Source organism: Trichosurus vulpecula, chromosome 4 (assembly GCF_011100635.1).
Source record: "Trichosurus vulpecula isolate mTriVul1 chromosome 4, mTriVul1.pri, whole genome shotgun sequence".
Taxonomy (NCBI): domain Eukaryota; kingdom Metazoa; phylum Chordata; class Mammalia; order Diprotodontia; family Phalangeridae; genus Trichosurus; species Trichosurus vulpecula.
In genome coordinates, this window is record NC_050576.1 from 78,592,890 (window position 1) to 78,613,756 (window position 20,867).

The 20,867-nt window shown below is 44.6% G+C and overlaps 1 protein-coding gene across 1 annotated transcript in view; it reads right to left on the reverse strand.

Annotated features, from left to right (window-relative positions):
* NMNAT2 (nicotinamide nucleotide adenylyltransferase 2) overlaps window positions 1-20,867 on the reverse strand; it is a 195,776-nt gene that overhangs the window by 11,253 nt on the left and 163,656 nt on the right. Inside the window, exons 7-8 of the mRNA XM_036755511.1 lie at window positions 20,124-20,168; window positions 15,480-15,556 (exon numbers count right to left, since the gene is read on the reverse strand). Coding sequence (XP_036611406.1) covers window positions 15,480-15,556; window positions 20,124-20,168 — 122 coding nt within the window. The remainder of the gene's footprint in view (window positions 1-15,479; window positions 15,557-20,123; window positions 20,169-20,867) is intronic.

Here is a 20,867-nt window from a genome sequence, read left to right on the forward strand (position 1 = left end):
CATATGTACAGACACTTTGCAAACCTTAAAGAGCCAGAGAAGTGCCAGCTAGCTATTATTTTCATAAAATGGGTTGCTAATGCTCGTATTACCCACTTCACAGCGTTGTTGGAAGGAAAACTCTTGGAAAGCTGTAATGTGCCATGAAATGGTGGCTATTATTATCTGCATTATCTATTGGGGATGGGGTTATTTGCAAAGGAATAAACCTCTCCCGGTGGAATTTCAGAGACCAAGGCAGGCAGCAGGGGAGATATCTGGGGGACACGAGTTGTTATCATTGGCCTTTCACATAATGCCATCTGTTCTGCTTGCATTCTAGCTTGGGAATAAGGGATAGTGAGTGGGGGGTGGGGAGGAGGAGGACAATAACACACACATATAGAGAGAAGAGGAGACGGGGAGAGGAAAGGGGAAAGAGAAATGGGATGGGGCAAAGGAAGAGGATGGGGAGAGGGGGGAAGAAGAAGAGGAGAAGGAGGAGAGGGAGGGGGTGAGGGAGGGAGGAGGGAAAGGCAAAAAGACACAGATGAAACTCAAAATAGAGGGAGGGAAGGAGAGAAAGATATATAAAGATATATATATATATATATATATATATATATGTATATATATATATATATATATATGAGAGAGAGAGAGAGAGAGAGAGAGAGAGAGAGAGAGAGAGAGAGAGAGAGAGAGAGAGAGAGAGAGAGAGAGAGAGAAACTTTAAGGCCACAAAGTGCTTTCTATTCATTATCTCATTTGGTTATCACAACCACTTTCCCTGAGTGAGCGCCATAGATGTGACTGTGGTGATTTCACACATAGGGAGACTGATGTTCAAAGAGACAGGACTTCCCCAGAGTCAGACAACTAGTAAGCACTGTCAGGGACAGGACTCAGAAGCAGGTTCCTTTGCTTCTCCAGGTCTTCCCACCACCCACTTCTGCCACCAAGCCTTGCTATAGTTCAGGAGAAACCAGGTAAACTTCTTGCCCACCTTGAAGGATAGGGGGACATCTCATCTGTTCCTAAGTAAACGGGGGGAGTCATGGAGATAATGGTGGTTAGAGGGTGCTTTGGTTGGACTGCAAATTAAAGGGAGTTTCCATCCTCCTCTCTCCACCCAGCTGATGCTGACTCAGTGCCTGTGAAGGTGCACACCTGGAGTAAATCAGGTCTCCCTTCCCTCCCCGCCCCTCATTGAGAGGCCTCTGTAGAACAAACAGGCCATACACCCTGCTCACTGAGTGGAGGCAGACATGTTAAGAAGGCCCAACAGTTCCCCATACCAATGAAATCATCAGTCTGGTATTTATCTCCAGTGTCTAGCATGGTATCTGGCATGTATTGGGTGCTTAATAAATGCTTATTCAGTCAATCTGAGGTGGCAGCATGGTAGAGAAGAAAGAATACTGATTCAGGAATCAAAGGACATGCCACTTACTAGGGGTCTGAGCTAGGGAAAGTCACTTAACTTTGTGGGGGTCAGTTTCCTTATCTGTATAATGATGGGGTTGGACTGGAAGGGGTGGGGAACCTGCAGCCTCGAGACTACAGGTGGGCCTCTAGGTCCTCGAGTGCGGCCCTTTGACTGGTGCTGGACTAGATGCTGCTTGAGGTCCCCTGGTTCTCTACATTAATGCTCTTGCTTGATTCTCTCCTTAGCTCAATTCATAGCAATGCAGAGGCCTCCATGGAGCACTGGCTGGCTGGCTGGGGGTACAGACATACCCTGGGGAAGCATTAACTTTGGCCCTTCCTCTGAGAGCAGATTTCACTGGGCTGGTTTGACAACGATAAGACAAGTTCTCATTTGGATCCTAGCACTCTACCCACTACCTTACTGCTGCCCAGTCTTCTAGGAACCCTTCCCCACCACGTCCCCCAAAAGGAATCCTTCCTATGATAGGTTCAAAATCATATGTCGCATGTTCTACTTTACTCACTTTCCCAGGGGCAAGAGAGAGGCCAATAGTAACATTTGCCCCCAGGGGGGAGGCATCCAGGCACGTTGTCGAAGAGGACTATGACATCAGGAAGGTGATGCCATGACTTGCAGGTGAATTGGATTTAAGTGAGGGAGAGCTGTGCAAAGTCACCAGCTTCACTCTGTCCTCCGGAGACATCTGGGTCCAGCAGCAAGATCTAGGTCAGGATGACTGGGGGTGGCCTTGGATGCAGTGGGAGACCTTGGCCTTTTTAAGGTCTTTCCCAGGTCTCTGTTTGACCAAGTTTGATTAAGGCTAGGTAAAAAATGAGGCGAAGAATGGCCTCTTTTACCTAGTTGAAAATAAATAAATAAATCTGGGAACGGGAGACCCTCAGGGTTTCTGGCCAAAACAGAACCAGTTGCTATTTTGATTCACTCTGAGCCATCAGGGACCAAATAAAGACCAAGAGAGGCTAGGGCTGGTACTTACTGTTGGCCAATCAACGAAAGCCAGAGTGATTTTGATTTAAGGCATGGTCCTTAAGAAAGCTAGCCAGTAAACCCCGAGGTATCTTGTGAGGTTTCAGCAATTAATATTTATATTCTTTTGTCCAGGCATGTTAGGGACCCACTCCATGCACACCTAACTTATCATCTTTTTTCTCCCCTTGTCCAAAGTGGAGGTGGGGAAGGTGGGGGGAGGGGAGGGTGGCTCTCAATTACACACTTGTGGTGTAATCTAGGGAGGAGCAAGCAGCCCTGCTATCGGCTAATTGGCCCAGAAGATAGAGTGCCAGGCCTGGAGTCAGGAAGACTTGAGTCCAAATCTGACCTCAGGCACTTGCTAGCTGTGTGACTATGGGCAAATCATTTAACCTATTTCCTCATCTATAAAATAATGATAATGACAAAATAATTGTAAAGCACTTAGTGTATATGAAGTGTTAGCTATTATAATATTATGATTTTTATTATTATCACCCCTTTGGGGAGGTAGAGTATCAGATCTCATCTTGGCGGAATTTGAGGACGCTTCCTATCCCACAGTGATCCCGTCTTAGTTTCTTTGACTCACATACAACCTCACCCAGCACTCTCTGCCTGGGGCCACAGACTTTGATGGTTCTTGTTATGTTGCTCATTCCTACAAAGCTCTGTTGCCGCTGTGTGTGTGTGTGTGTGTGTGTGTGTGTGTGTGTGTGTGTGTGTGTGGTGGGGGCAGGGATTTTTTTTCTTTCTACCTGCCATGGCTTAAGTTTGTGTTGATGATTATTCTGTTGTGTTTCAGTAGAGAAGTAAGTATATAAATTTAGGTGAGTAGTGAGGAATTACAGGTTATTCCTGTCAGCCCACGATGGCCGATGTCCCGTGCTGCATGGTGAAATAAAAACAAAACCTGGCAGAGTCCCTCTGGGACTCCAGGGCTTTCAGAATGACCCAGAATCCCTTCTCCCTGCTCCCTGCCCCCACCCTTACCGCAGCCAGCCAAACCATCCCTCTGAGTCACCCAGAAGGAAGGAGTACCACAAGAGCAGAGGCAGCTGGGAACAAAATCTTCCCACCTCTTGACCTTTACATTTGTCTGCCTGCACACAAATGAATGGTCATTGAGTTAAGAATCCCAGAGGAAATCCTTTCCATTCCTATCAATGGCTAGAGCCCAGGGAAGAACAGGGGGATTCCAGGTTCATGTCACAAGCTGGATTTTTTTTAAACCCATGGGGAATGGAGTTCTCAGGCAGCTTCCAAGCTGAGCCTCCCTCCCAGGAACTAGTAAGTTCACACGAGTCCTTATCAGCTCAGCTGGCTTATCCTGGGGGTGGAAGTGTCCAGCAGGTTTCCTGGCCTGAGTTAAATTGTCTGATACAAACCACACAAGCCTCAATAGCTGAATCTCTGCCTTTACTCATTCTATCCTGGGGTCCTGGAATTATTTTTGGAGCGGATGGTGCCTCTGGGCTCTTCCTGTGTTTATTTCCTTTGTTTAGTTTCTTGTTCTGTCTTAGCTAAAGATGCAAGAGGAGTAGTACTAGTAATAATAATAGATATTTATCTAATGCTATAGATTTCAAAGCACTTTTCATACATTATCTTACTTGAGCCTCATAACAATTCAGGAGAGCACCCCAGATGTTATTGACTCCATCTATAGATGAGCATCCTGAAGACTAGGGGGGTTAAGTGAATGGCTCAGGGCCACCCAAACGGCTAAGTGTCTGAGGAGTTCTATCTACTACATCCCGCTGCCCCTTCTCTCAATGGGGCAGCTCTTAGCCTGGCATGGGTTGAGAGACTTGGCGTAAAGTAAGGTCAGAGAGGCAGGATGCAATCGGATTGTAGAGAGCTTTAGGTGACTACTATTTAGGCCGGAACGTTGGGTGTAATTGAGTAAGATGAAATCAAATAGGGAAAATGCAAAATAGGACACTCGGATCCAAAAATATCAACCAGGGGAGGAATGGTAAGTAGCAATTTGTCTGGAAAAGATCTAGGGGAACATATGGGGGTAATACAAGCTCAGTGAGAATTGATAGCATGATATAGCAGCCAAGAAAGTCAATGCAAAGTTAGTCTGGATTGAGATGCATAGCTTCCAGGAATAAGACAACGACAGTCCCACTGTGCTCTGCCTTGGGAAGACTAAGATAATATTTGAAAAGCACTTGGCACAGTACCTGGCACGTAGTAGGTGCTTAATAAATGCTTGTTCCCTCCTTCCCTTCCTTACATCTGGAATTTGTGATCCACTCTGGCCACCAACGTTTAGGAAGAATTATCATTATTAATGTCTAAAGCAGAGAATCCAGGATGGTGAAAGAACCTTGGATTCTTGGCATATTCAAAAAGAAACTTAGAATGTTTATCCTGGAGGAGAGATGACTCAGTAGGGACATGATATCTCTGTTCAAGTACTTGGAATGGGGATTAGATTTGTACTCCCCGCCCCCCCAAAAAGGCAGAACTAGGAGAATGATTGAAACTCGCACAAATTTAGGCTTAATGTAAGGAAAAATTTCTCAGCCAAGAGAACTGTCCAAGAGTATGATAGGCCCCCATAGAGGGTAAGGGTGTCCTTTTCTTTGGAGGTCTCCCCACAAAAACTGGATGACCACTTGTCCGGTTTGCTATAGAGAAGACAGGGGCTGGACTAGAGGACCTCTAAGATCCTATCCAACTCTGTGATTCTGGGGATCACATGTTACTCTGTCACAGGATTCATCATTACTAGAGCCTTCTGAGAAATTGGAGTTTTGTCCCATACATACCCTGTTGAATCGGGCTGGGACTTAATTCAACGACAAAGCTTTTGGACTTCTCCATTCTGTTCGGTCAGGGAGCCCCATCTTCTGTAGTTCCTTGTTAATGTCTAGCAGGCCTTGATTTTATTGTATGCCAGACATCAAATAGCAAAGAGCAAACACCATGACCAAGATGCTCTGCCTTCACCTCCAATTTCTTAGCTTCCTTGACTTCCTTGACTCAGCCCAAGTCTCATCTTCTGCAGGAGGACATCTACCCAGCTACTAGTGCCTTTCCCTCGCAGATTACCTTCTATCTACTCTGTCCATACCTTGTCTTGCCTGGTTCTTTAAATGTGATCTGCCCCATTAGAACAGATGATCCATGATTGCTTTTGCTTTTCTATGTCCAGTGCTTTCACAGTGACTGACACATAAAAGGTGGTTAATAAATGCTTGTTAATTGACTGACTGACAAAGAAATGGGGCTGCCATATAATGTGATTCTAGAATGAGGTCATTTGTTGATTTGGGGTAGGGGAGGGCAAGGAAGGAGGGAGAAATAGAAAACCTGTCTTCCTGTCCCTTGACTGTAACTTCGGCTGTGCCAGACAAGTAATTTCCTTTCTCTGGGCCTCAGTTTTTTTTTCTTTTTTTCCAGAGTCAGTTGGGGTTAAGTGACTTGCCCAGGGTCACACAGCTTGTAAGTGTCTGAAGCAGAATTGAACTTAGATCCTCCTGACTCCAGGGTCACCTAGCTGTCCCAGTTCCATCATTTGTTAAAAATGGACTTAATTACCTCTAAAGTTCCTTCCCATTCTAATTTAATTTCTGATCTATGCCTTAAATCATTTTACCTCTCTGGCCTTCATTTTCCCCATCGGGGGTGAAAATTTCCCCCACCAGATAATCATACACAAAATTATTGGTTAAAAACCATTGTATAAACATATTGTGTCTTCTCAGAGGTATGTTGCTGTTGAGTCATATCCTCCTCTTCGTGACTCCATTTGGGGTTTTCTTAGCAAAGATGCTGGAGTGGTTTGCCATGTCCTTCTCCAGCTCATTCTACAGATGAGGAAACCGATACCCAGGATCACACAGCTACTAAGTGTCTGAGGCTATATTTGAACTCAGGTCTTCCTGACTCTAGGCTTTGAGCTCTATTCACTGCGCCACCTAGCCGCCCCCAGAAGTGTACCGAAGAAGTGAATTTAGACAGAGACGGTGGTGGAGTCCTACCTATCCTTTCTCTGGCTCCTATGAAAGAGGCTCTCCCTAAATTTCAAATGCATGCCAGACTATGCCTGACTTTCCTCTCCTTCCCTACGTAAAAGTCTAAGATGGAGTGGATCCTTCCCTTGCAAGGTCGCCATCATTTCTACTTCTGCACCAATTCTTCCTTTTCAGTAGGAATCACATTCAGAAGAGTAATTCCCCTCATTCTTTTCTCCATCTTTTTAATGTAAAATTGGAATGTATTGGTTTTTTGATTTTTTTGTTTTAATTTTATTTTTAATTTATGGAATAAAACAAGCATTTCCCTCCCATAGTACAATTAAAAAAATGATCATATGTGAAATTGCCAATCTACTATTATTCTTTTCAAATATATAACAGAATTATCATGTAAATTTCTTCTTTGTTTCTCCATCTTTTGAAGGTTGAAATTTCAAGGAAAGAAATGGTTGACGGCTTTGTTTTTGGGCAAGAGAGAGGTCCAGCCGATGTCCAGATAATTGATGTTCCCCTTCACTGCTATGCCTCTAGGCCATGCATGTGAACTGTTTCCCAAACTTCTATCTATTTACTCTTTCCCTACCCCCTGCTTATTGAATCTCTTCCCATGAGTCTATTCATTCATCTATCTATCCAGATTATCTATCCATTTATGTGTATATATGAATATAAGTGTAAATAATTAAGTAGCTACTTTTAAAAGAACCAGACCTGTGATTTAATCAGAGAAGGGAAATCCTGGGGAGGGCTACCTCTGCCAGTATAACTTGGCACCTGTCTTGAAACTTAGGGTCGTAGAGAGATTCCTAGAACAGTGGCACTAAATTTAATCAGAAAGGAGAACCATACAATGCATACTGACTTAGAAAACCACATATTAACATTATCTATGTTCCATTGTGTTTTTATTTATTTTGTTAAATATTTCCTAATTGCATTTTAATCTGCTGTACTTGAGAGTATGCAGCAAGGGCCCCGGATTTGACACCTCTGGCCTAGAGTTCTGAGACGTTAAGTGACTTACTCAGAGTCAGTAGGGGACAGAGTTAGGATCTGAACCCAGACCCTCCTGACTCTAAGGCCCACTCGCTAAACATTCCGCCATATTGCCTCCCTTCTCCCTCATTGGACAGGATGGCTTTTGAGGCCCCTTCCAGCTCTAGGATTATAAACCTATAATTATGTTTGTGTAAGGTAGGAGCCTTTCAGAGAACCAGAGGCTAGAGCCACAGAGGTTCAGTGGCCTGTTTGTTGCTGGGCTGAAGCAAGACCTGGTATTTTTATTATTGAGTAGATTCTGTCTTGTCTTGTTCTCAGTCTGGGTTCAGGGCAGGCCACCCCACTCTCCACTTTACCCATTCATTATAGAAGGGTGGAGAGGCTGCTGCTTCTCCCCAGACCTGTTTGGACTAGCAGCTTCTCTCCTTGCTCTGTTTCAGAGGACCTCGGAGAGGATGTGGGAGGCCTACAAGAGACAGGATCTTGGAGAGTTTCCAAGAAGCAACGGTTCTAATCACCCCCATCGTCTAGGGTTTGTGAGTCCTCTGCTATCTAGGCCAGGGCTTTGGATTTGCATGCGTTCTCTTGGGGGCAATGGGTAATGATGGCCATCTTTAATGACCTCATTACATTCCTGCTGCCTCTCCTTTTTCCTCTCACAGGCTCTGTCTTCATTTGATAAACTCACCAAATGGCACCTATTAAAATGGGAGAAACCCTCACTGAGGGGAGAGGGTAAAGCAGATGCTTTGACTTAGAGACTTCTAGGACTAAATAGCTAGATAATCTCAAAGGCGTGTAGGTGGCTCAGTGGATAGAGCTCCGGGCCTGGAGTCAGAAAATTGTTGCTGTTTATTCATTTTTCAGTCATGTCCGACTCTTCATGATACCGTCTGGGGTTTTCTTGGCAAGGATGCTGGAGTGGTTTGTCATTTCCTTCTCTAGTTCAGTTTACAAATGAAGAAACTGAGGTAAACAGGGTGAAGTGACTTGCCCAGGGTCACACAGCTTGTAAGTATATGAGGCCAGATTTGAACTCAGGAAGATGAGTCTTCCTGACTCTAGGCCTGGCACTTTATTTATTGCGCCACCTGGTTGCGCTGGAGTCAGAAGGACCTGAATTCTAATTTGTCCTCAAACACTTCCTTGCTGGGTGTGTGATCCTGGGGAAGTCACTTAACCTCTGTCTTCTTCAGTTTCCTCACCTGTAAAATGGGTGCGATAATAATACCACCAACTGATATTAACAAAATGGGGATTTAATAATACCAGCAACTCCCAGTGTTATTGTAAAAATCAAATGGGATAATATTGGTAAAGTATTTAGCACAGTGCTGGGCACACAGTAGGTACTTAATAAATGCTCCTTCCCTCTTAGGTATGCTCTCTATGAAGTGTGTGCAAGGTGATGAACACGTATTTGTTAGATACCTCATCTATGTAATCTTCACTCTGGTCCCTCCATGGTTCTTCATTTCAGTATGGAGGTGACCTTATACTCTTAAAATGTATTCTGGTGGACAGTCTTCAACAGGTTTTTTACCATGCAGGTTATTCAGGTTATATCCAGCCCTAATCTTTCTCCTAAACTCCAGTCTTCCACATCACCAGCTATTTTCTGGATATTTCTTCCTAGATTTCCTCTGGTTACCTCAAACTCAACATGTTCACGATGGAATTATCTTCTTCCCTATACCTGCCATTTCTCCAAACTTCTCTATTTTTGTTGGGACGGAGACTATCCTTCCTTTTGCCCAGATTGATGATAATCAGAACCATATTGGATTCTTTGTCAGTTCTACTTCTACGACATCCCTCAAATCCATCCTTCTCTACACTTCCGAAGCCACCAGCCTTGTTCAGACCCTTAGTACCTCTTTTGTGGGCTGCTGTAATTGTCTCCTAATTGGTCTCCCTGCTTCCAGTCTCCCCCCTTTTCAATCTCTCCTCCACAAAGCTACCAAAATCATCTGCCTAAGTGACCGTGTCACTTGGAATCTTCAGGGGCTCCCCCATTGTCTCTAGGATAAAATAAAAACTCTTTGCCAGACGGTTAAGGCAACACTTTGGCTCTTAGCTACCTCTCCAGCCTTATTCTGTACAATTCCCATTCATGAACTCTATATTCCCACCGAACCATGCTATGAACCCTTTCTTTCTTAAATATGGTACTCCACCTCCTGCCTATGCCTTTGTGTGAGTACCCTGTGCCTTCTTCATCTCCGCCTCCCAGAATCCTCTTCTCCTTCAAGGATAATAATCCTAACACATAGCATTTTAAGGTCTGCAAAGCACTTGACATACTGTATGTCCCAAAAGTCTTAGTTCTGTTCTGAGCTATTAAAGCTTATGTATTAGGCCAGCACCCAATACATTATCTCATTTGATCAGTTTCAGGGCCATCCCTTTCCTGGTCCTTTTCTCACCTCTGTCCCCCAATCTCCTCCCCATTAATAGTGCTCTTTCCCTTGGGCATTCTGATTTTACAGCGATGTAAGCACTGTGAGGATAGGGCCAGTGTTTGTCTTTGTATTCCCTGCACCTAGCACAATCCTTTGGATGTAGAAGGTGCTTAATAAATGAACTAGTCATGTGACATGGCAGATAGAGAGCTGGCGTGAAGACCTGGGTTCAAGTTCTTTCTCTGATATGTACTGGCTCCATTTAAGCCACTTAGCCTCTCAATGCTCCAGGCAAAACTTTCCAAGACTGAACTGCAGAGAAGAGACCAACCTGCACTTGTAGAGGGAGATTCTTCACCTGGGAGTTCCCTATGCTAATGAAATCATAGCTCCAGTCCCAGGCCCTGTTCTTGCTAAATGTTCACCAAACCGAGATGCACTGAACATTGCAGAGCCTCTCAGATGAGATCCATAACCACGCAGAAGACTTCAGCTTCGCTCTCCACACAAGGAGAACCAGGTGGAGTGACATTTGTCCAGAAAACTATTTACATTTGGACAGACAGCCCATAGTACTAAGCCATCAGTCCTAGACAGAAACATCAGAGAACTTAGCCAAGAACTGTTTTCAAGCAAGAGTTGTAGGAGAGGCAGGGTTGCATTTGGGAAAGTATGTAGGTCTCTCACTGACCTCAATATTCTGCCGGAAAAAAAGCCCATTAAAAAACCCCAATATTCTTCTGCTGATGGCACATGGCTGTAAATCATGGAAAGTCAGCATTCAAAGAATTAAAGCTGTAAGTCAGCTAAAGAATAATGGAGAGATGTAAGGTGGATATAGATAGGCTACAACATATTACTGATGAAGAGTCACAGGAGGTACCCTCCAAGAGATGGAAATGGAAGATCAGGTGAGCTGCTCACATAGGGACAGAAAGATGGAACAAATGGGGTCAATCAGTCAGTCAACTATCATTTTAAGGGCTTAATATATGGGAGGCACTGTGCTAAGCAGTGAGGAGATGAGGGAAAGCAAAAACATCCCCCTCCCTCAAGAAGTTCTCATTCTAATGGTTAAGACAATATGTAAACAACCAGGTACATATAAGACATGTACAAAGTAGACAAAGGTAATCTCAGTGGAGAAGGCAATCAAAAGGGAGATCCCCACCACCCTTCCCCCAAAGCAGGTTGAGTGGACAGAATATCCTGTTAACAAAATAGAGACCCCTGCACGCTCACCCGGGGTATGAAAACCCCCGAGAATTTTAGGACTCAGATTTTGAAACTGTGTCCTGATGATCAAGCTGTCTGATTCACACAATTCCTATTTTGAAAAATATTTTTAATTGGATTCAATAAGACTGTTATTAGGGCAGCTAGGTGGTTCGGTGGATGGAGTGTTGGGTCTGACGTCACTAAGAGTCATCCGTTAAGACGCCACCTGAGATATGTATTAGTTTTGTGACCCTGGGCAAGTCACTTAACCCTGTTTGCCTCAATTTCCTCATCCGTAAAGTGAGTTGGAGAAAGAACTGGCAAGCCACTCCAGTATTTTTGCTAAGAAAACCCCAAATGGGGTCAGGAAGAGTCAGACGCGACTGAAACAACCAAACAACAACAATAAAGGATTGTTATCTTCTTGGCAGGACACGAACAAGAGTCATATAGGATGATAAGGTATAGCTGAGCTGTAATCTACAAGGACTACCCAATGAATGAACTGGTCACTATTTATGAAGTGCCTACTATGGGCTAGGCACTTGGCATACAAAGAAAAAGGAAACATTCTCTGCCGTCGAGTAGTTTCCATTCTATAGGGGGCAAACAACATGCACATATATAAGTAAATACATATGCGTGTGCATATATACACATACATATACACACAGTAAATGCAAGGTACTTTGTGGTAGGGGTAATAGCAGCTGAGGAGATCAGATAAGGCCTTATGTAGACTACAGCGCTTGATCTGACCTCTGAGGGAAGCTAGGCAACTGAGGAGGGAGAGGAGAACAGTTTGGTGGGGGGGGGGGGATAGTGGATGCTTTGCACCCATGTTGAATAAGATCACAGTGGCACCGAAGTGTTGAAGAACAGCGTAGAAGGCATTTACTAGGTACTGGCAACATGAAAACAAGACCAAAATATTTCCTGTCCTTAAGAAGTCTATATTCCATTGGCGGGGGGAGGTGGGGGGATCCAACTTAAACACAGTTATCTGTGTAACTCTGGGGAGTTAGGAGAGGTCGCATTAATATCTGAGGGATTCATCTGCTCAAGGTAGGGGGAGGGGTGGGCGGTTGTGGGGTGCTCAGATTATATGAAGGCCTGAAGGAAAGGCAGTCTCATTTTTCAGCTGCTGGTTTTCCCCAAAGATTAAGAGAAGTTTAGAGCCTGGTGAATAAATGTTTACTGATTGACGTGGAAGATGGTCAAGATAGGGAGCCAGCCAACTGAAAACTTTTCTTTTCCACTAGAAATTGCATGAATCAGACAACTTGGTAAATCAAAATGACAGTTTCAGAATCCGAGCCTTGAGATTCTGTTTTCTCACACCTGTTGTTATGGTTGTTCAGTCATTTCAATTGTATCAGACTCTTTGTGATCCCATTTGGGGTTTTCTTGGCAAAGATACTGGAGTGGTTTACCATTTCCTTCTCCAGTTCATTTTACAGATGAGGTAAACTGAGGCAAAGAGGGTGAAGTGACTTGTCCATGGTCACACGGATAGTAAGTGTCTGAGGCCAAATTTAATTCAGGAAGATGAGTTCTTAATTCCAGGCCCAGCATTCTATCCACTGAGCCACTTAGCCATCCATAGGGGCTCTCAATTCTGTTAAAAGAAGGTTGCTGAGATGGGCATAATACTTGCATAATTTAAAAAGCTTGGTCAGAAGGACTGATTGGAATGATTGCTAGCAGCCTTTTCAGTACACTGAACAGTATGTTGACTTTTGGTTGAATTCTACACTTGTTTATGCCTTCAAATGAAGTTTCCAAGGGCAAGGAAACTCCCTCCCAAGGCAGCCCTTTCCATTTTAAGCTAGCTTTCCAAAGCTGTATAAATATCAGTTATTATTTTTATTATTCTTCTCATAGATGCCCCAGAGCAAGGAGGCTGGGATGACAGCTGCAGCTTGTCCTACCTGGGAAGCCTCCTCCAATCACTCTTGCAGAACTTGGCAAACATTACTTTTTACCTTCGAAGGATCTTTTGAAGCCGGTGGAAGGGGGGACGGTTAATTAAAGCACTAAACCTAGAACTAAAGGGAGAGGGGGAGTTCAGTGTTTTTTCTTCTAATAAAAACATTGTTTGGGGGTGGCGAGTGAGGAGGGGTGTGGTGGAGAGCCCAAACAGTGTAATTTCTCCAGGGCTGGGTTTCCCCACCTCCACCTAATAAGGACAGAGCCCTGACTCAAAATGTTTCCATTGAAACTAGAACTAGACATTAAATGTTCCTTGTCCTTAATCTTCCTCTCAAATCATAGCCTTTCTCACTTCCAACCGCAGTCCCCTCTTACTGCTCTTACTCCCTGGAATTCCTTGAGCAATAATTGTGTGGGTGCAAGCTGCACACAACTATTAATAGTTCAGCATTCTTTGTTTGTCCAGACTGTAGGCCCCCTGAGGGCAAGGATTATGTCTTCTACTTCTTTGTATCAATTCAATCAGTCCAGCCACCATTTAAATACTTGATGTGTGCATGGTACTCAGGCAAATGCTGGGTTTGGGAGCTCATTCCAATGCTCCAATGATGTAGGTTCCATGTTTGCCCATTCTGTGTGACTCTATGTGTGTGACTTCAATGTGCTGGGGGCCTTCTTCATGTTCAATTGACATCAGAAGGATACTAATGCAGGACACAGGGCCAACCATCAGTTACTTATCCCTGACTCTCACTATATGACTATATCATCTCTTTATTTTATTTTTTAATCCTATATTTCTTTAAGGCGAGAGGCAGAACTAGTGGATAAAGAGTTGACCTCCATGTCAAGAAGATCTGGGTTCACATCCCTTCTCAGACATATATTGGCTATATCACTCTGGGAAAGTCATAATCTCTAAGTCTTTAAGCATAAAAATCAGTGTCGATCTGTGTTAGCCAAGAGAGTTTCCTTATCAGGTGCTCTCTATGCCACTGAAAACGTATATCCAGTGTAAAAAATGAAGATGCCTTGGATGACATCAGTTCTACCGCTTCTCCTTTTGGTAACATTTTTCCTCTTGGTTTGTTTGCCCAGTTTTATGAACTGGACCCAAGGGTTCCTCACCCCAATGCCTTAACTAGGGATAAAAAGATCTTAAAAGATACTGTTTGCCCTCAAGGAATTTACAATCCAAAATCTCTTACAGCAGTGGTATCAAATTCAAATAGAATTGGACTACTAAATGGGCAACTAAACCATCCATAAGGATCAGGCTGTGTATTGAGTTTTAAAATTATATTGGGCCATGTTTGACTCCTCTGTCTTACAGCATCTACTGCTTGGTACACGCTGGCTAAGTATAACAAAGACTTGTGGAATGAATATCTGAATACATTAGTACAGTCAAGCTGGGTCTGGCAAAAACATTTTTGGTGGGGGAGGGGAGCAGAACTTTCTTACTTCTTTAAAGTAGGCAGAGTTGACCCCAGGGGAGACAGGAACAAGCATTTATTAAGCACCTACAGTGTGCCAGGCAATGTCAAGTATGATCTCCTTTACAGATAGGATCTCATTTGAATTTCCTCAGGTTCAAAGCAGAAAAGTCCTGCTCACCTCTGTGTTGTCTATTTTTTTTCTATCCTTCCCTCCCCTCTCCCATGCAGAGGTGTATACTTGGGTGATAGGCAGTCCTTTTCTAAAGGGATCTCCCTTGGGGGGTGGGGGGTGGGAATGATGAGGTAAAGAAACGGAATTGTGGTCAATCATTAGGTGGCCTAGTGGTAGCATACTAGACTTGGAATCAGAAAGACTGGAGTTCAAATCCAGCCTCAGAGACTTAGTAGTTGTATGGCCCTGGGCAAGTCACTTAACCTCTGTCAGCCTCAGTTTCCTCATTTGTAAAATGTAGATAATAATAGTACTTCCCTCCCAGGACTGATGTGATGATCAAATAAGACAACATGTGTACAATGCTTTGCAAACCTTAAAGTGTTATATAAAAGCTAGCTGTTATTATTAAAGCACAGAAGAGGAGAGAAGAGAAGAAAGCTGTGCCCTGGTGAGGGGGCTCTGGACCTCTCCAGCTTGCATGGGGTTGTTTTTGTTTTTGAAGCTTCAAATGAGATGTTTCCAAGGCAGAGCATGATTTTCCCAGGACCCCTAGGGTAGTATGAATGAGGAGGAGGAGGAGGAGGAAGAAGAGGCGGAACACAAGACTGTAGATTTAGAGCTGTCAGAGACCGAGGAGGTCATCACATCCAACCCCCTCATTTGTCAGAGGAGGAAACTGAGAAGGAGGAGGATGTGTACAAATTAAACAGGACAGTGAGCTGAGGGAGGCGATTTTTCTCCTCCTCCTGAACAGGGGGTCCAAGGTCCTGGGAACATGGTGTCAAAGGAAAGGTCAGGGTAGGTGAGAGCAGCTCAAGCCAAGCACAGAGGGAGGAGGGGAAGGGGAGGGAAAGAGGAAGAGTTCCCCCCCACCTACGACCCCCTCCCCCTGCGTTGGGGTGGCAACATCTTACTCACATCAGCCTCATTCCAGAGCCCAGGGATGCAGAAGGATTCCAGCAGGTCACTGCCGCAGAGCAGCAAGATGCGAAGTTCTGGGGAGAGAGAAACAAGAGTTTGGAAAGGGAACAGAGAGCCCGGGAAACACAGGAATCCATTCAACTCAGGGGGGCGACTTCCTCTGAGGACGCATTCAATCCCCATTCCTCCCCCACCCCCAGGTCAGCCCCTCTGGCCGGCCCTGGTTCTGTTGGGTCGAGGGAACCTTTGTAGAGATGGCCCCAGGTGAGCGGATGCACCCCAGAGACCCGTGCTTGTAGGAAGTAATGATGTAACCACCTAAAGCCATTCTTCACTTGCTTTGCAAGGCATTCCATTTACATTTGCTCCTTTAACCCCAGGACTGGAGGAGCATTGCTTTAGAGCTGGGAAGGACTTCAAAGGCCACCTAGTCCAACTTCTTCCTTTACAGGGCGTCAAGGTAATATTATTTGCCAAGGTCACATTGGTGGTCGGGGTGGGGGTGGGGGGGCAGACCTGGGATTTTAACACAAATCTGACTGACTCCAGGGCCAACAGTCTTCCACCTCTGAGGGATGGCAGGACCTCTTATCATTCCCACTTTCTAGATAAGGAAGCCGAGTCTGAGAGCAGTTTAATAAGTGACTTGCCCAGAGTCAGACAGTTAGTAAGAGTTCGAGGCCACATTTGAACTCAGGTCTCCCCGATTCCAGGCCTGGTGTTCTATCCACTGTGCCTCTTAAAAAATTAACTGTAAAAAAAAAACACTGTAAATCTAAGTGTTTGGACTTGATTGTTTCTAAAGTCCTTTTGGGACCTAAAATTCCTAGAAGTTAAAATTCCATCCTTAAAGCTCTCAGCCTGTCTCAGGGTTGGAACATAGGCTATTAGAACTGGCCTGGTCTTTAGAGGTCAAGTCTAATACCCATATTTTGCAGATGAAGTAAATGAAGCTCAGATGAAGTGACTTTCCCAAGGTTACACAGCTGTTAGTGGTAGAATTGGGACTAGAACAAAGAACAGACTGGATTACCCACTGAACCATGTTAATTGCCTTGTCTGGTCCCCCATTTTGGAATTCAGCTACTCGTCTAACATTGACCAGGAGAGTCTAATGATGGAGGCCTCCATTGGCAATCTCAGGAGATATCTGAGGTTGCTCATTTCAGACCATCTGAGGAAGAGGAAGCACCAGCAAGTCTTTTCCCTAGACACCTTCGATGGCCCTAACCTAAGCCAAGGGAAGAGAATCCAAGTTTGATATCCCAGGTGGGGGCCCAGTTGGCTTCTTTCTAATCATGCAGGGTTAACTACCTGCAGAGAGAGCCCTTCAGGGGCTCTGATTCTGATTTTCTAAAAGCTAAATTTGGAAGCCTCCCCAGGGAAATCACTCCCTCTCGGCTTCCTCCCTACCCATTAATATTATTCACTCTCCTGTACCGAGCCAGTGACTTACTCTTTCACCCTGGCATGATGTGAGAGATTTTAAAGGAGACCGAGAATAAAAGTGGGTGCTTCCAGCCTCTTCTCTAAGCTAAATCTGGGTTGGGTGGGCTTTTTCAGGGTCAATGAGAGCTTAGCAGAGGACCAACTATCTGTGCACAATATCCTTTGTGGTCACTGGAGGGCAGTAATGATTCCACCCAGTAGAATAATATTTGGGAAGCCTTCCAGCTAAAGAGGCAAAGGTGTGGTCTGGGCTAGCCCTAGGTGAGCAGTCATCTGGAGAGGTACAATGAAACTGGGGCCTCAGATGCTAATTGAGAGAAGATTATAAACAGCTTTTGTCTTTCAAGGAGTACAAAAAAAAAAAGCCAATACTGGGATGGAAGCATCAACATGGTAAATTTAAGGAAGCATAGCTCCTTTTTCTATCTTATTGGACAGTCTGAAGGTAGAAGTGGGAGACTGGGCAGATCGGGGCTCGAGATCTGGGTTCTGGTTCCAGCTCTACCATGAGTCGCTATGTGACTTTGAGGAATCACTTTCTCCATCAGCATCATTCTTTCTCCTTTTGAAGTAAAATGAAAGGGTTATTTGAACTAAATGATTCCTAAGGTCTCTTTTAGGTCTAAAATCTGTGGTTCTGAATAGTGCTAGGTTGATGTTTTTTGTCCTGCCTGCTGGAAGAGGACCATGACATCAGGAAGATGATGCCATGACTTGCAAGTGCATTGGATTTAGGTGAGGAAGGCTGTGCAAGGTCACCAGCCTCACTTTCTCCTTTTCTGGCCATCTGGGTCCAGTGGTCAGATATGGATCAGGATAAATGGAGACTAGATGATGTGCTCTCTGCCTTGACACTCCCCTCCTACAGAAGCCCAGTCCCTGGACTGACAATTCCAGCTTCCTCTTTTGTGAATGAATACATGAATGAGCATTTAATACACACTTTCTATGTAAGAGATAAGGAGTTAACTTTGAAGCAAGAAGCTTTTGTTAACTGTATTTCTCTCCTAGGCACATATCTCCTGACTGAATCTCAGCTAAAAGAGAGGGCTGAGTAGTAAATTAAAAGACGTCATGCTCTGGGAAAGCCAGGGATGGTGGATTTCACTGCCCAGCTTCATCACTAATACACCTTGGTCAAGTTACCTAATTTTTCTAGTGCTGCAGTGGCCCAGGATGGAGGGCAGTCTTGTGCAATCTACTTGCAAACTTGCCTTTAGTTCAAGGAAGTCCTCTCCCTACAGTACTCTGAACTCTGGTGGGAAATGCTGGGAAGGGACCATTTCTTTAGTAAAGGGCTCCAATGAGCAGGAAATTGGCAAAGAGGAAAGTTTGTGTTCAGTTCTTTCTATTTTATCCATTCTTACACCTTCTGAGTGTCCTAAAGGACCATGGGGGATGGGTGAGGGGGAGTAGGAGGCTGTGGTTAGAGAGCCAAGAATCTAAGAAGACAGTATGCTCCTTGAGGGAAGGGACTAGCTACTACTTCTGTATTTGCATCCCCAGTGTCTAGCACAGGGCCTGGGATATAGATGGCACTTAATAAATGCTTGCTGATTGGTTGATCAAAGAAGAGGAAAAAGTAGAAAGCCCAGCAGTAAGTGAGCTCTCATTTATTGTGTCCAACTCAGGCCGGAGAAAGAAAATAGCCATTACTGTAAAAGTCGTAACCAGATCACTTCTGAGACCTGGAATGACCTCTTTAAAATGGATCCAATGCCTGATTCTAACCCAGCACAGAATCACAGAAAGTTTGAGTTGGAAGGAGCCTTAGAGATATGATCCAACCTGCTCATTGCATAGATGGTCAAACTGAGGCGCACAGAGAGTGAAGTGTTTTGTCCAAGGCCACGAAGCATGCTTCCTCTCCAGTGTGAACCCATTTTACAAAAGTTAATGGTACTTAGGGTGGAGGGTAGGGAGTAGGAGTGGGGGCTCTGATCACTAGGTATAAGAGACCATTTATATGTGTGTATGGGGGGAGCAGGGGGCATTTGGTGTATCCTTTCATTTTTGAAAAGTGAGGATGAGGGATGGCTTGTCGGTTCCCATGGATTTAACAGACAAATTTATCCAAAGGTGGGAGGATACTTCCTGGTCCCCCATCATCCTTACTTTAAACACTGCTGACTCTTGATGTCGAATGTGGAGGATAATTTTTTTCTAGGTTTTTTTTTGCATGCTTTCCAAAGCCCCTGGAGGTAGGGAAGTTCATTTTGTGCTTGCCATGAAACCTGACTCTCAGTTCTCAGACCTGAGGGAGAGACGCTGAAGTGAAAATTGTCTATTAGTATGGGCATTTCAGCACCTCTTGGGATCTGGTCTAACTCCAGGGCTCTGGGCTGTTGTCTTGGGGAGATAACTTGGGAATATGACCTTGGGAAAAAAATGGTATCTGTTGACTCTGGAGAAAAAAATGACTTTTCTGAATTTGTTGTTAGTGCAAACACAAATAGCTCTGCCCCTTCTCCCTTGCCTTGACTCTCTTTGTGTTTTTGGTGTTCAGTGACGTCCAACTCTTTGTGACCCCATGGACCATAGCATGTGAGTGCTGTCCAGAGGGCTTTCTTGGCAAAGATACTGAAATGATTTGCCATTTCTTTCTCAAGTGGCTTAAGGCAAACAGGGACTTCCCCAGTGTCACAGAGGTAGTAAGTGTCTGAGGCCAAATTTGAACTCAGGTCTTCCTGACTCCAGACCCAGCACTCTATCCACTGAGCCATCTAGTTATCTCAAAATCAAAACCAAAATCAAAACTGAAAAGGAAAGGGGTGGGGTATCCACCATGCTGGAATGCACTGCCTTCCCATCTCTATCTCCTGGCTTCCTCAGCTTCCTTTAAGTGCTGGATAAAATCCTACCTTTCATAGGAAGTCTTTCCTAGCCCCTCTTAATGTTAGTACCTTCCCTCTGTTGATCATTTCCACTGTATCTGTACCATAGCTTGTGTATACATAGTTGTTTCCCTCATTAGATTATAAGGACTATCTTTTACCTTTCTTTGTATCCCAAGCACTTAGCACAGTGCCTGGCACATAGCAGACAAAATGTTCAGCGACAGACTCACTGACTGAAGAAACAACTGACTTCTGTGATTAAATATTGGCCATTGGGCATCCCCACCTCAGCCTATATTTGAACTGTCTAGGTTCAGCCTCCCAAAACCTTCCTTCCCTTCCCCATCCCACTCACCGATCTCTTCATACCGCATCACCGTGCCGAGATTGGCATTCTCATCTGGGGAAAGAAAGGAGAACAGAAGGAAGCTCCGGGGGTCAGCTCATCTTCAGGCCTGTCTATGGCACCTGATGTGCTTATTTGAATGTCTAGGAGGCCTGGGAGAGACCCTGATATTAGAGACTGATCAAGGCTTAAATTAACTGGGTACCTCAGACATAGCACATCCCAAACAATTGAACTGATGACAGGCAAACAGAAAGAATTTTTAGGATGATACCTCAGAAGGGTTTCTTTCCCTTTCTCCTTTCCCCTACAGGGAAGGGAGCTGCCTACATGGGTAATACCCATGGCATGGAAGAGACAACCCATAAAGGGTAATGAGGCATCCTTCTCTTTTTAGGATAGCTAAAGAGATGGTAGGCAGAAAACAGCTCTGGTGGTGTTCAGGCTAGGGTTTGCCTTTCTGCCTGCTTGTGGCGGACCATAAGGACACTTAGAAAGCTTTGGACATCTCTTTATCTTTCTCAGGTAAATGTACCCTTGTGTACACACACACACACACACACACACACACACACACACACACACACACCCCTTGGTCACTTGCCATCTTCTTCAACTATCAAATCCTATTTGATCCCAACCCAAGATGTCTGAGGTTGGAAATTTGAGAAAGAATAGAGGATACTCCCAAAGGGCCACGGGCATCAGTGCCCCAAGAGGGAAGATTTAACTTGTTCTGTCCACTGGGTTAAA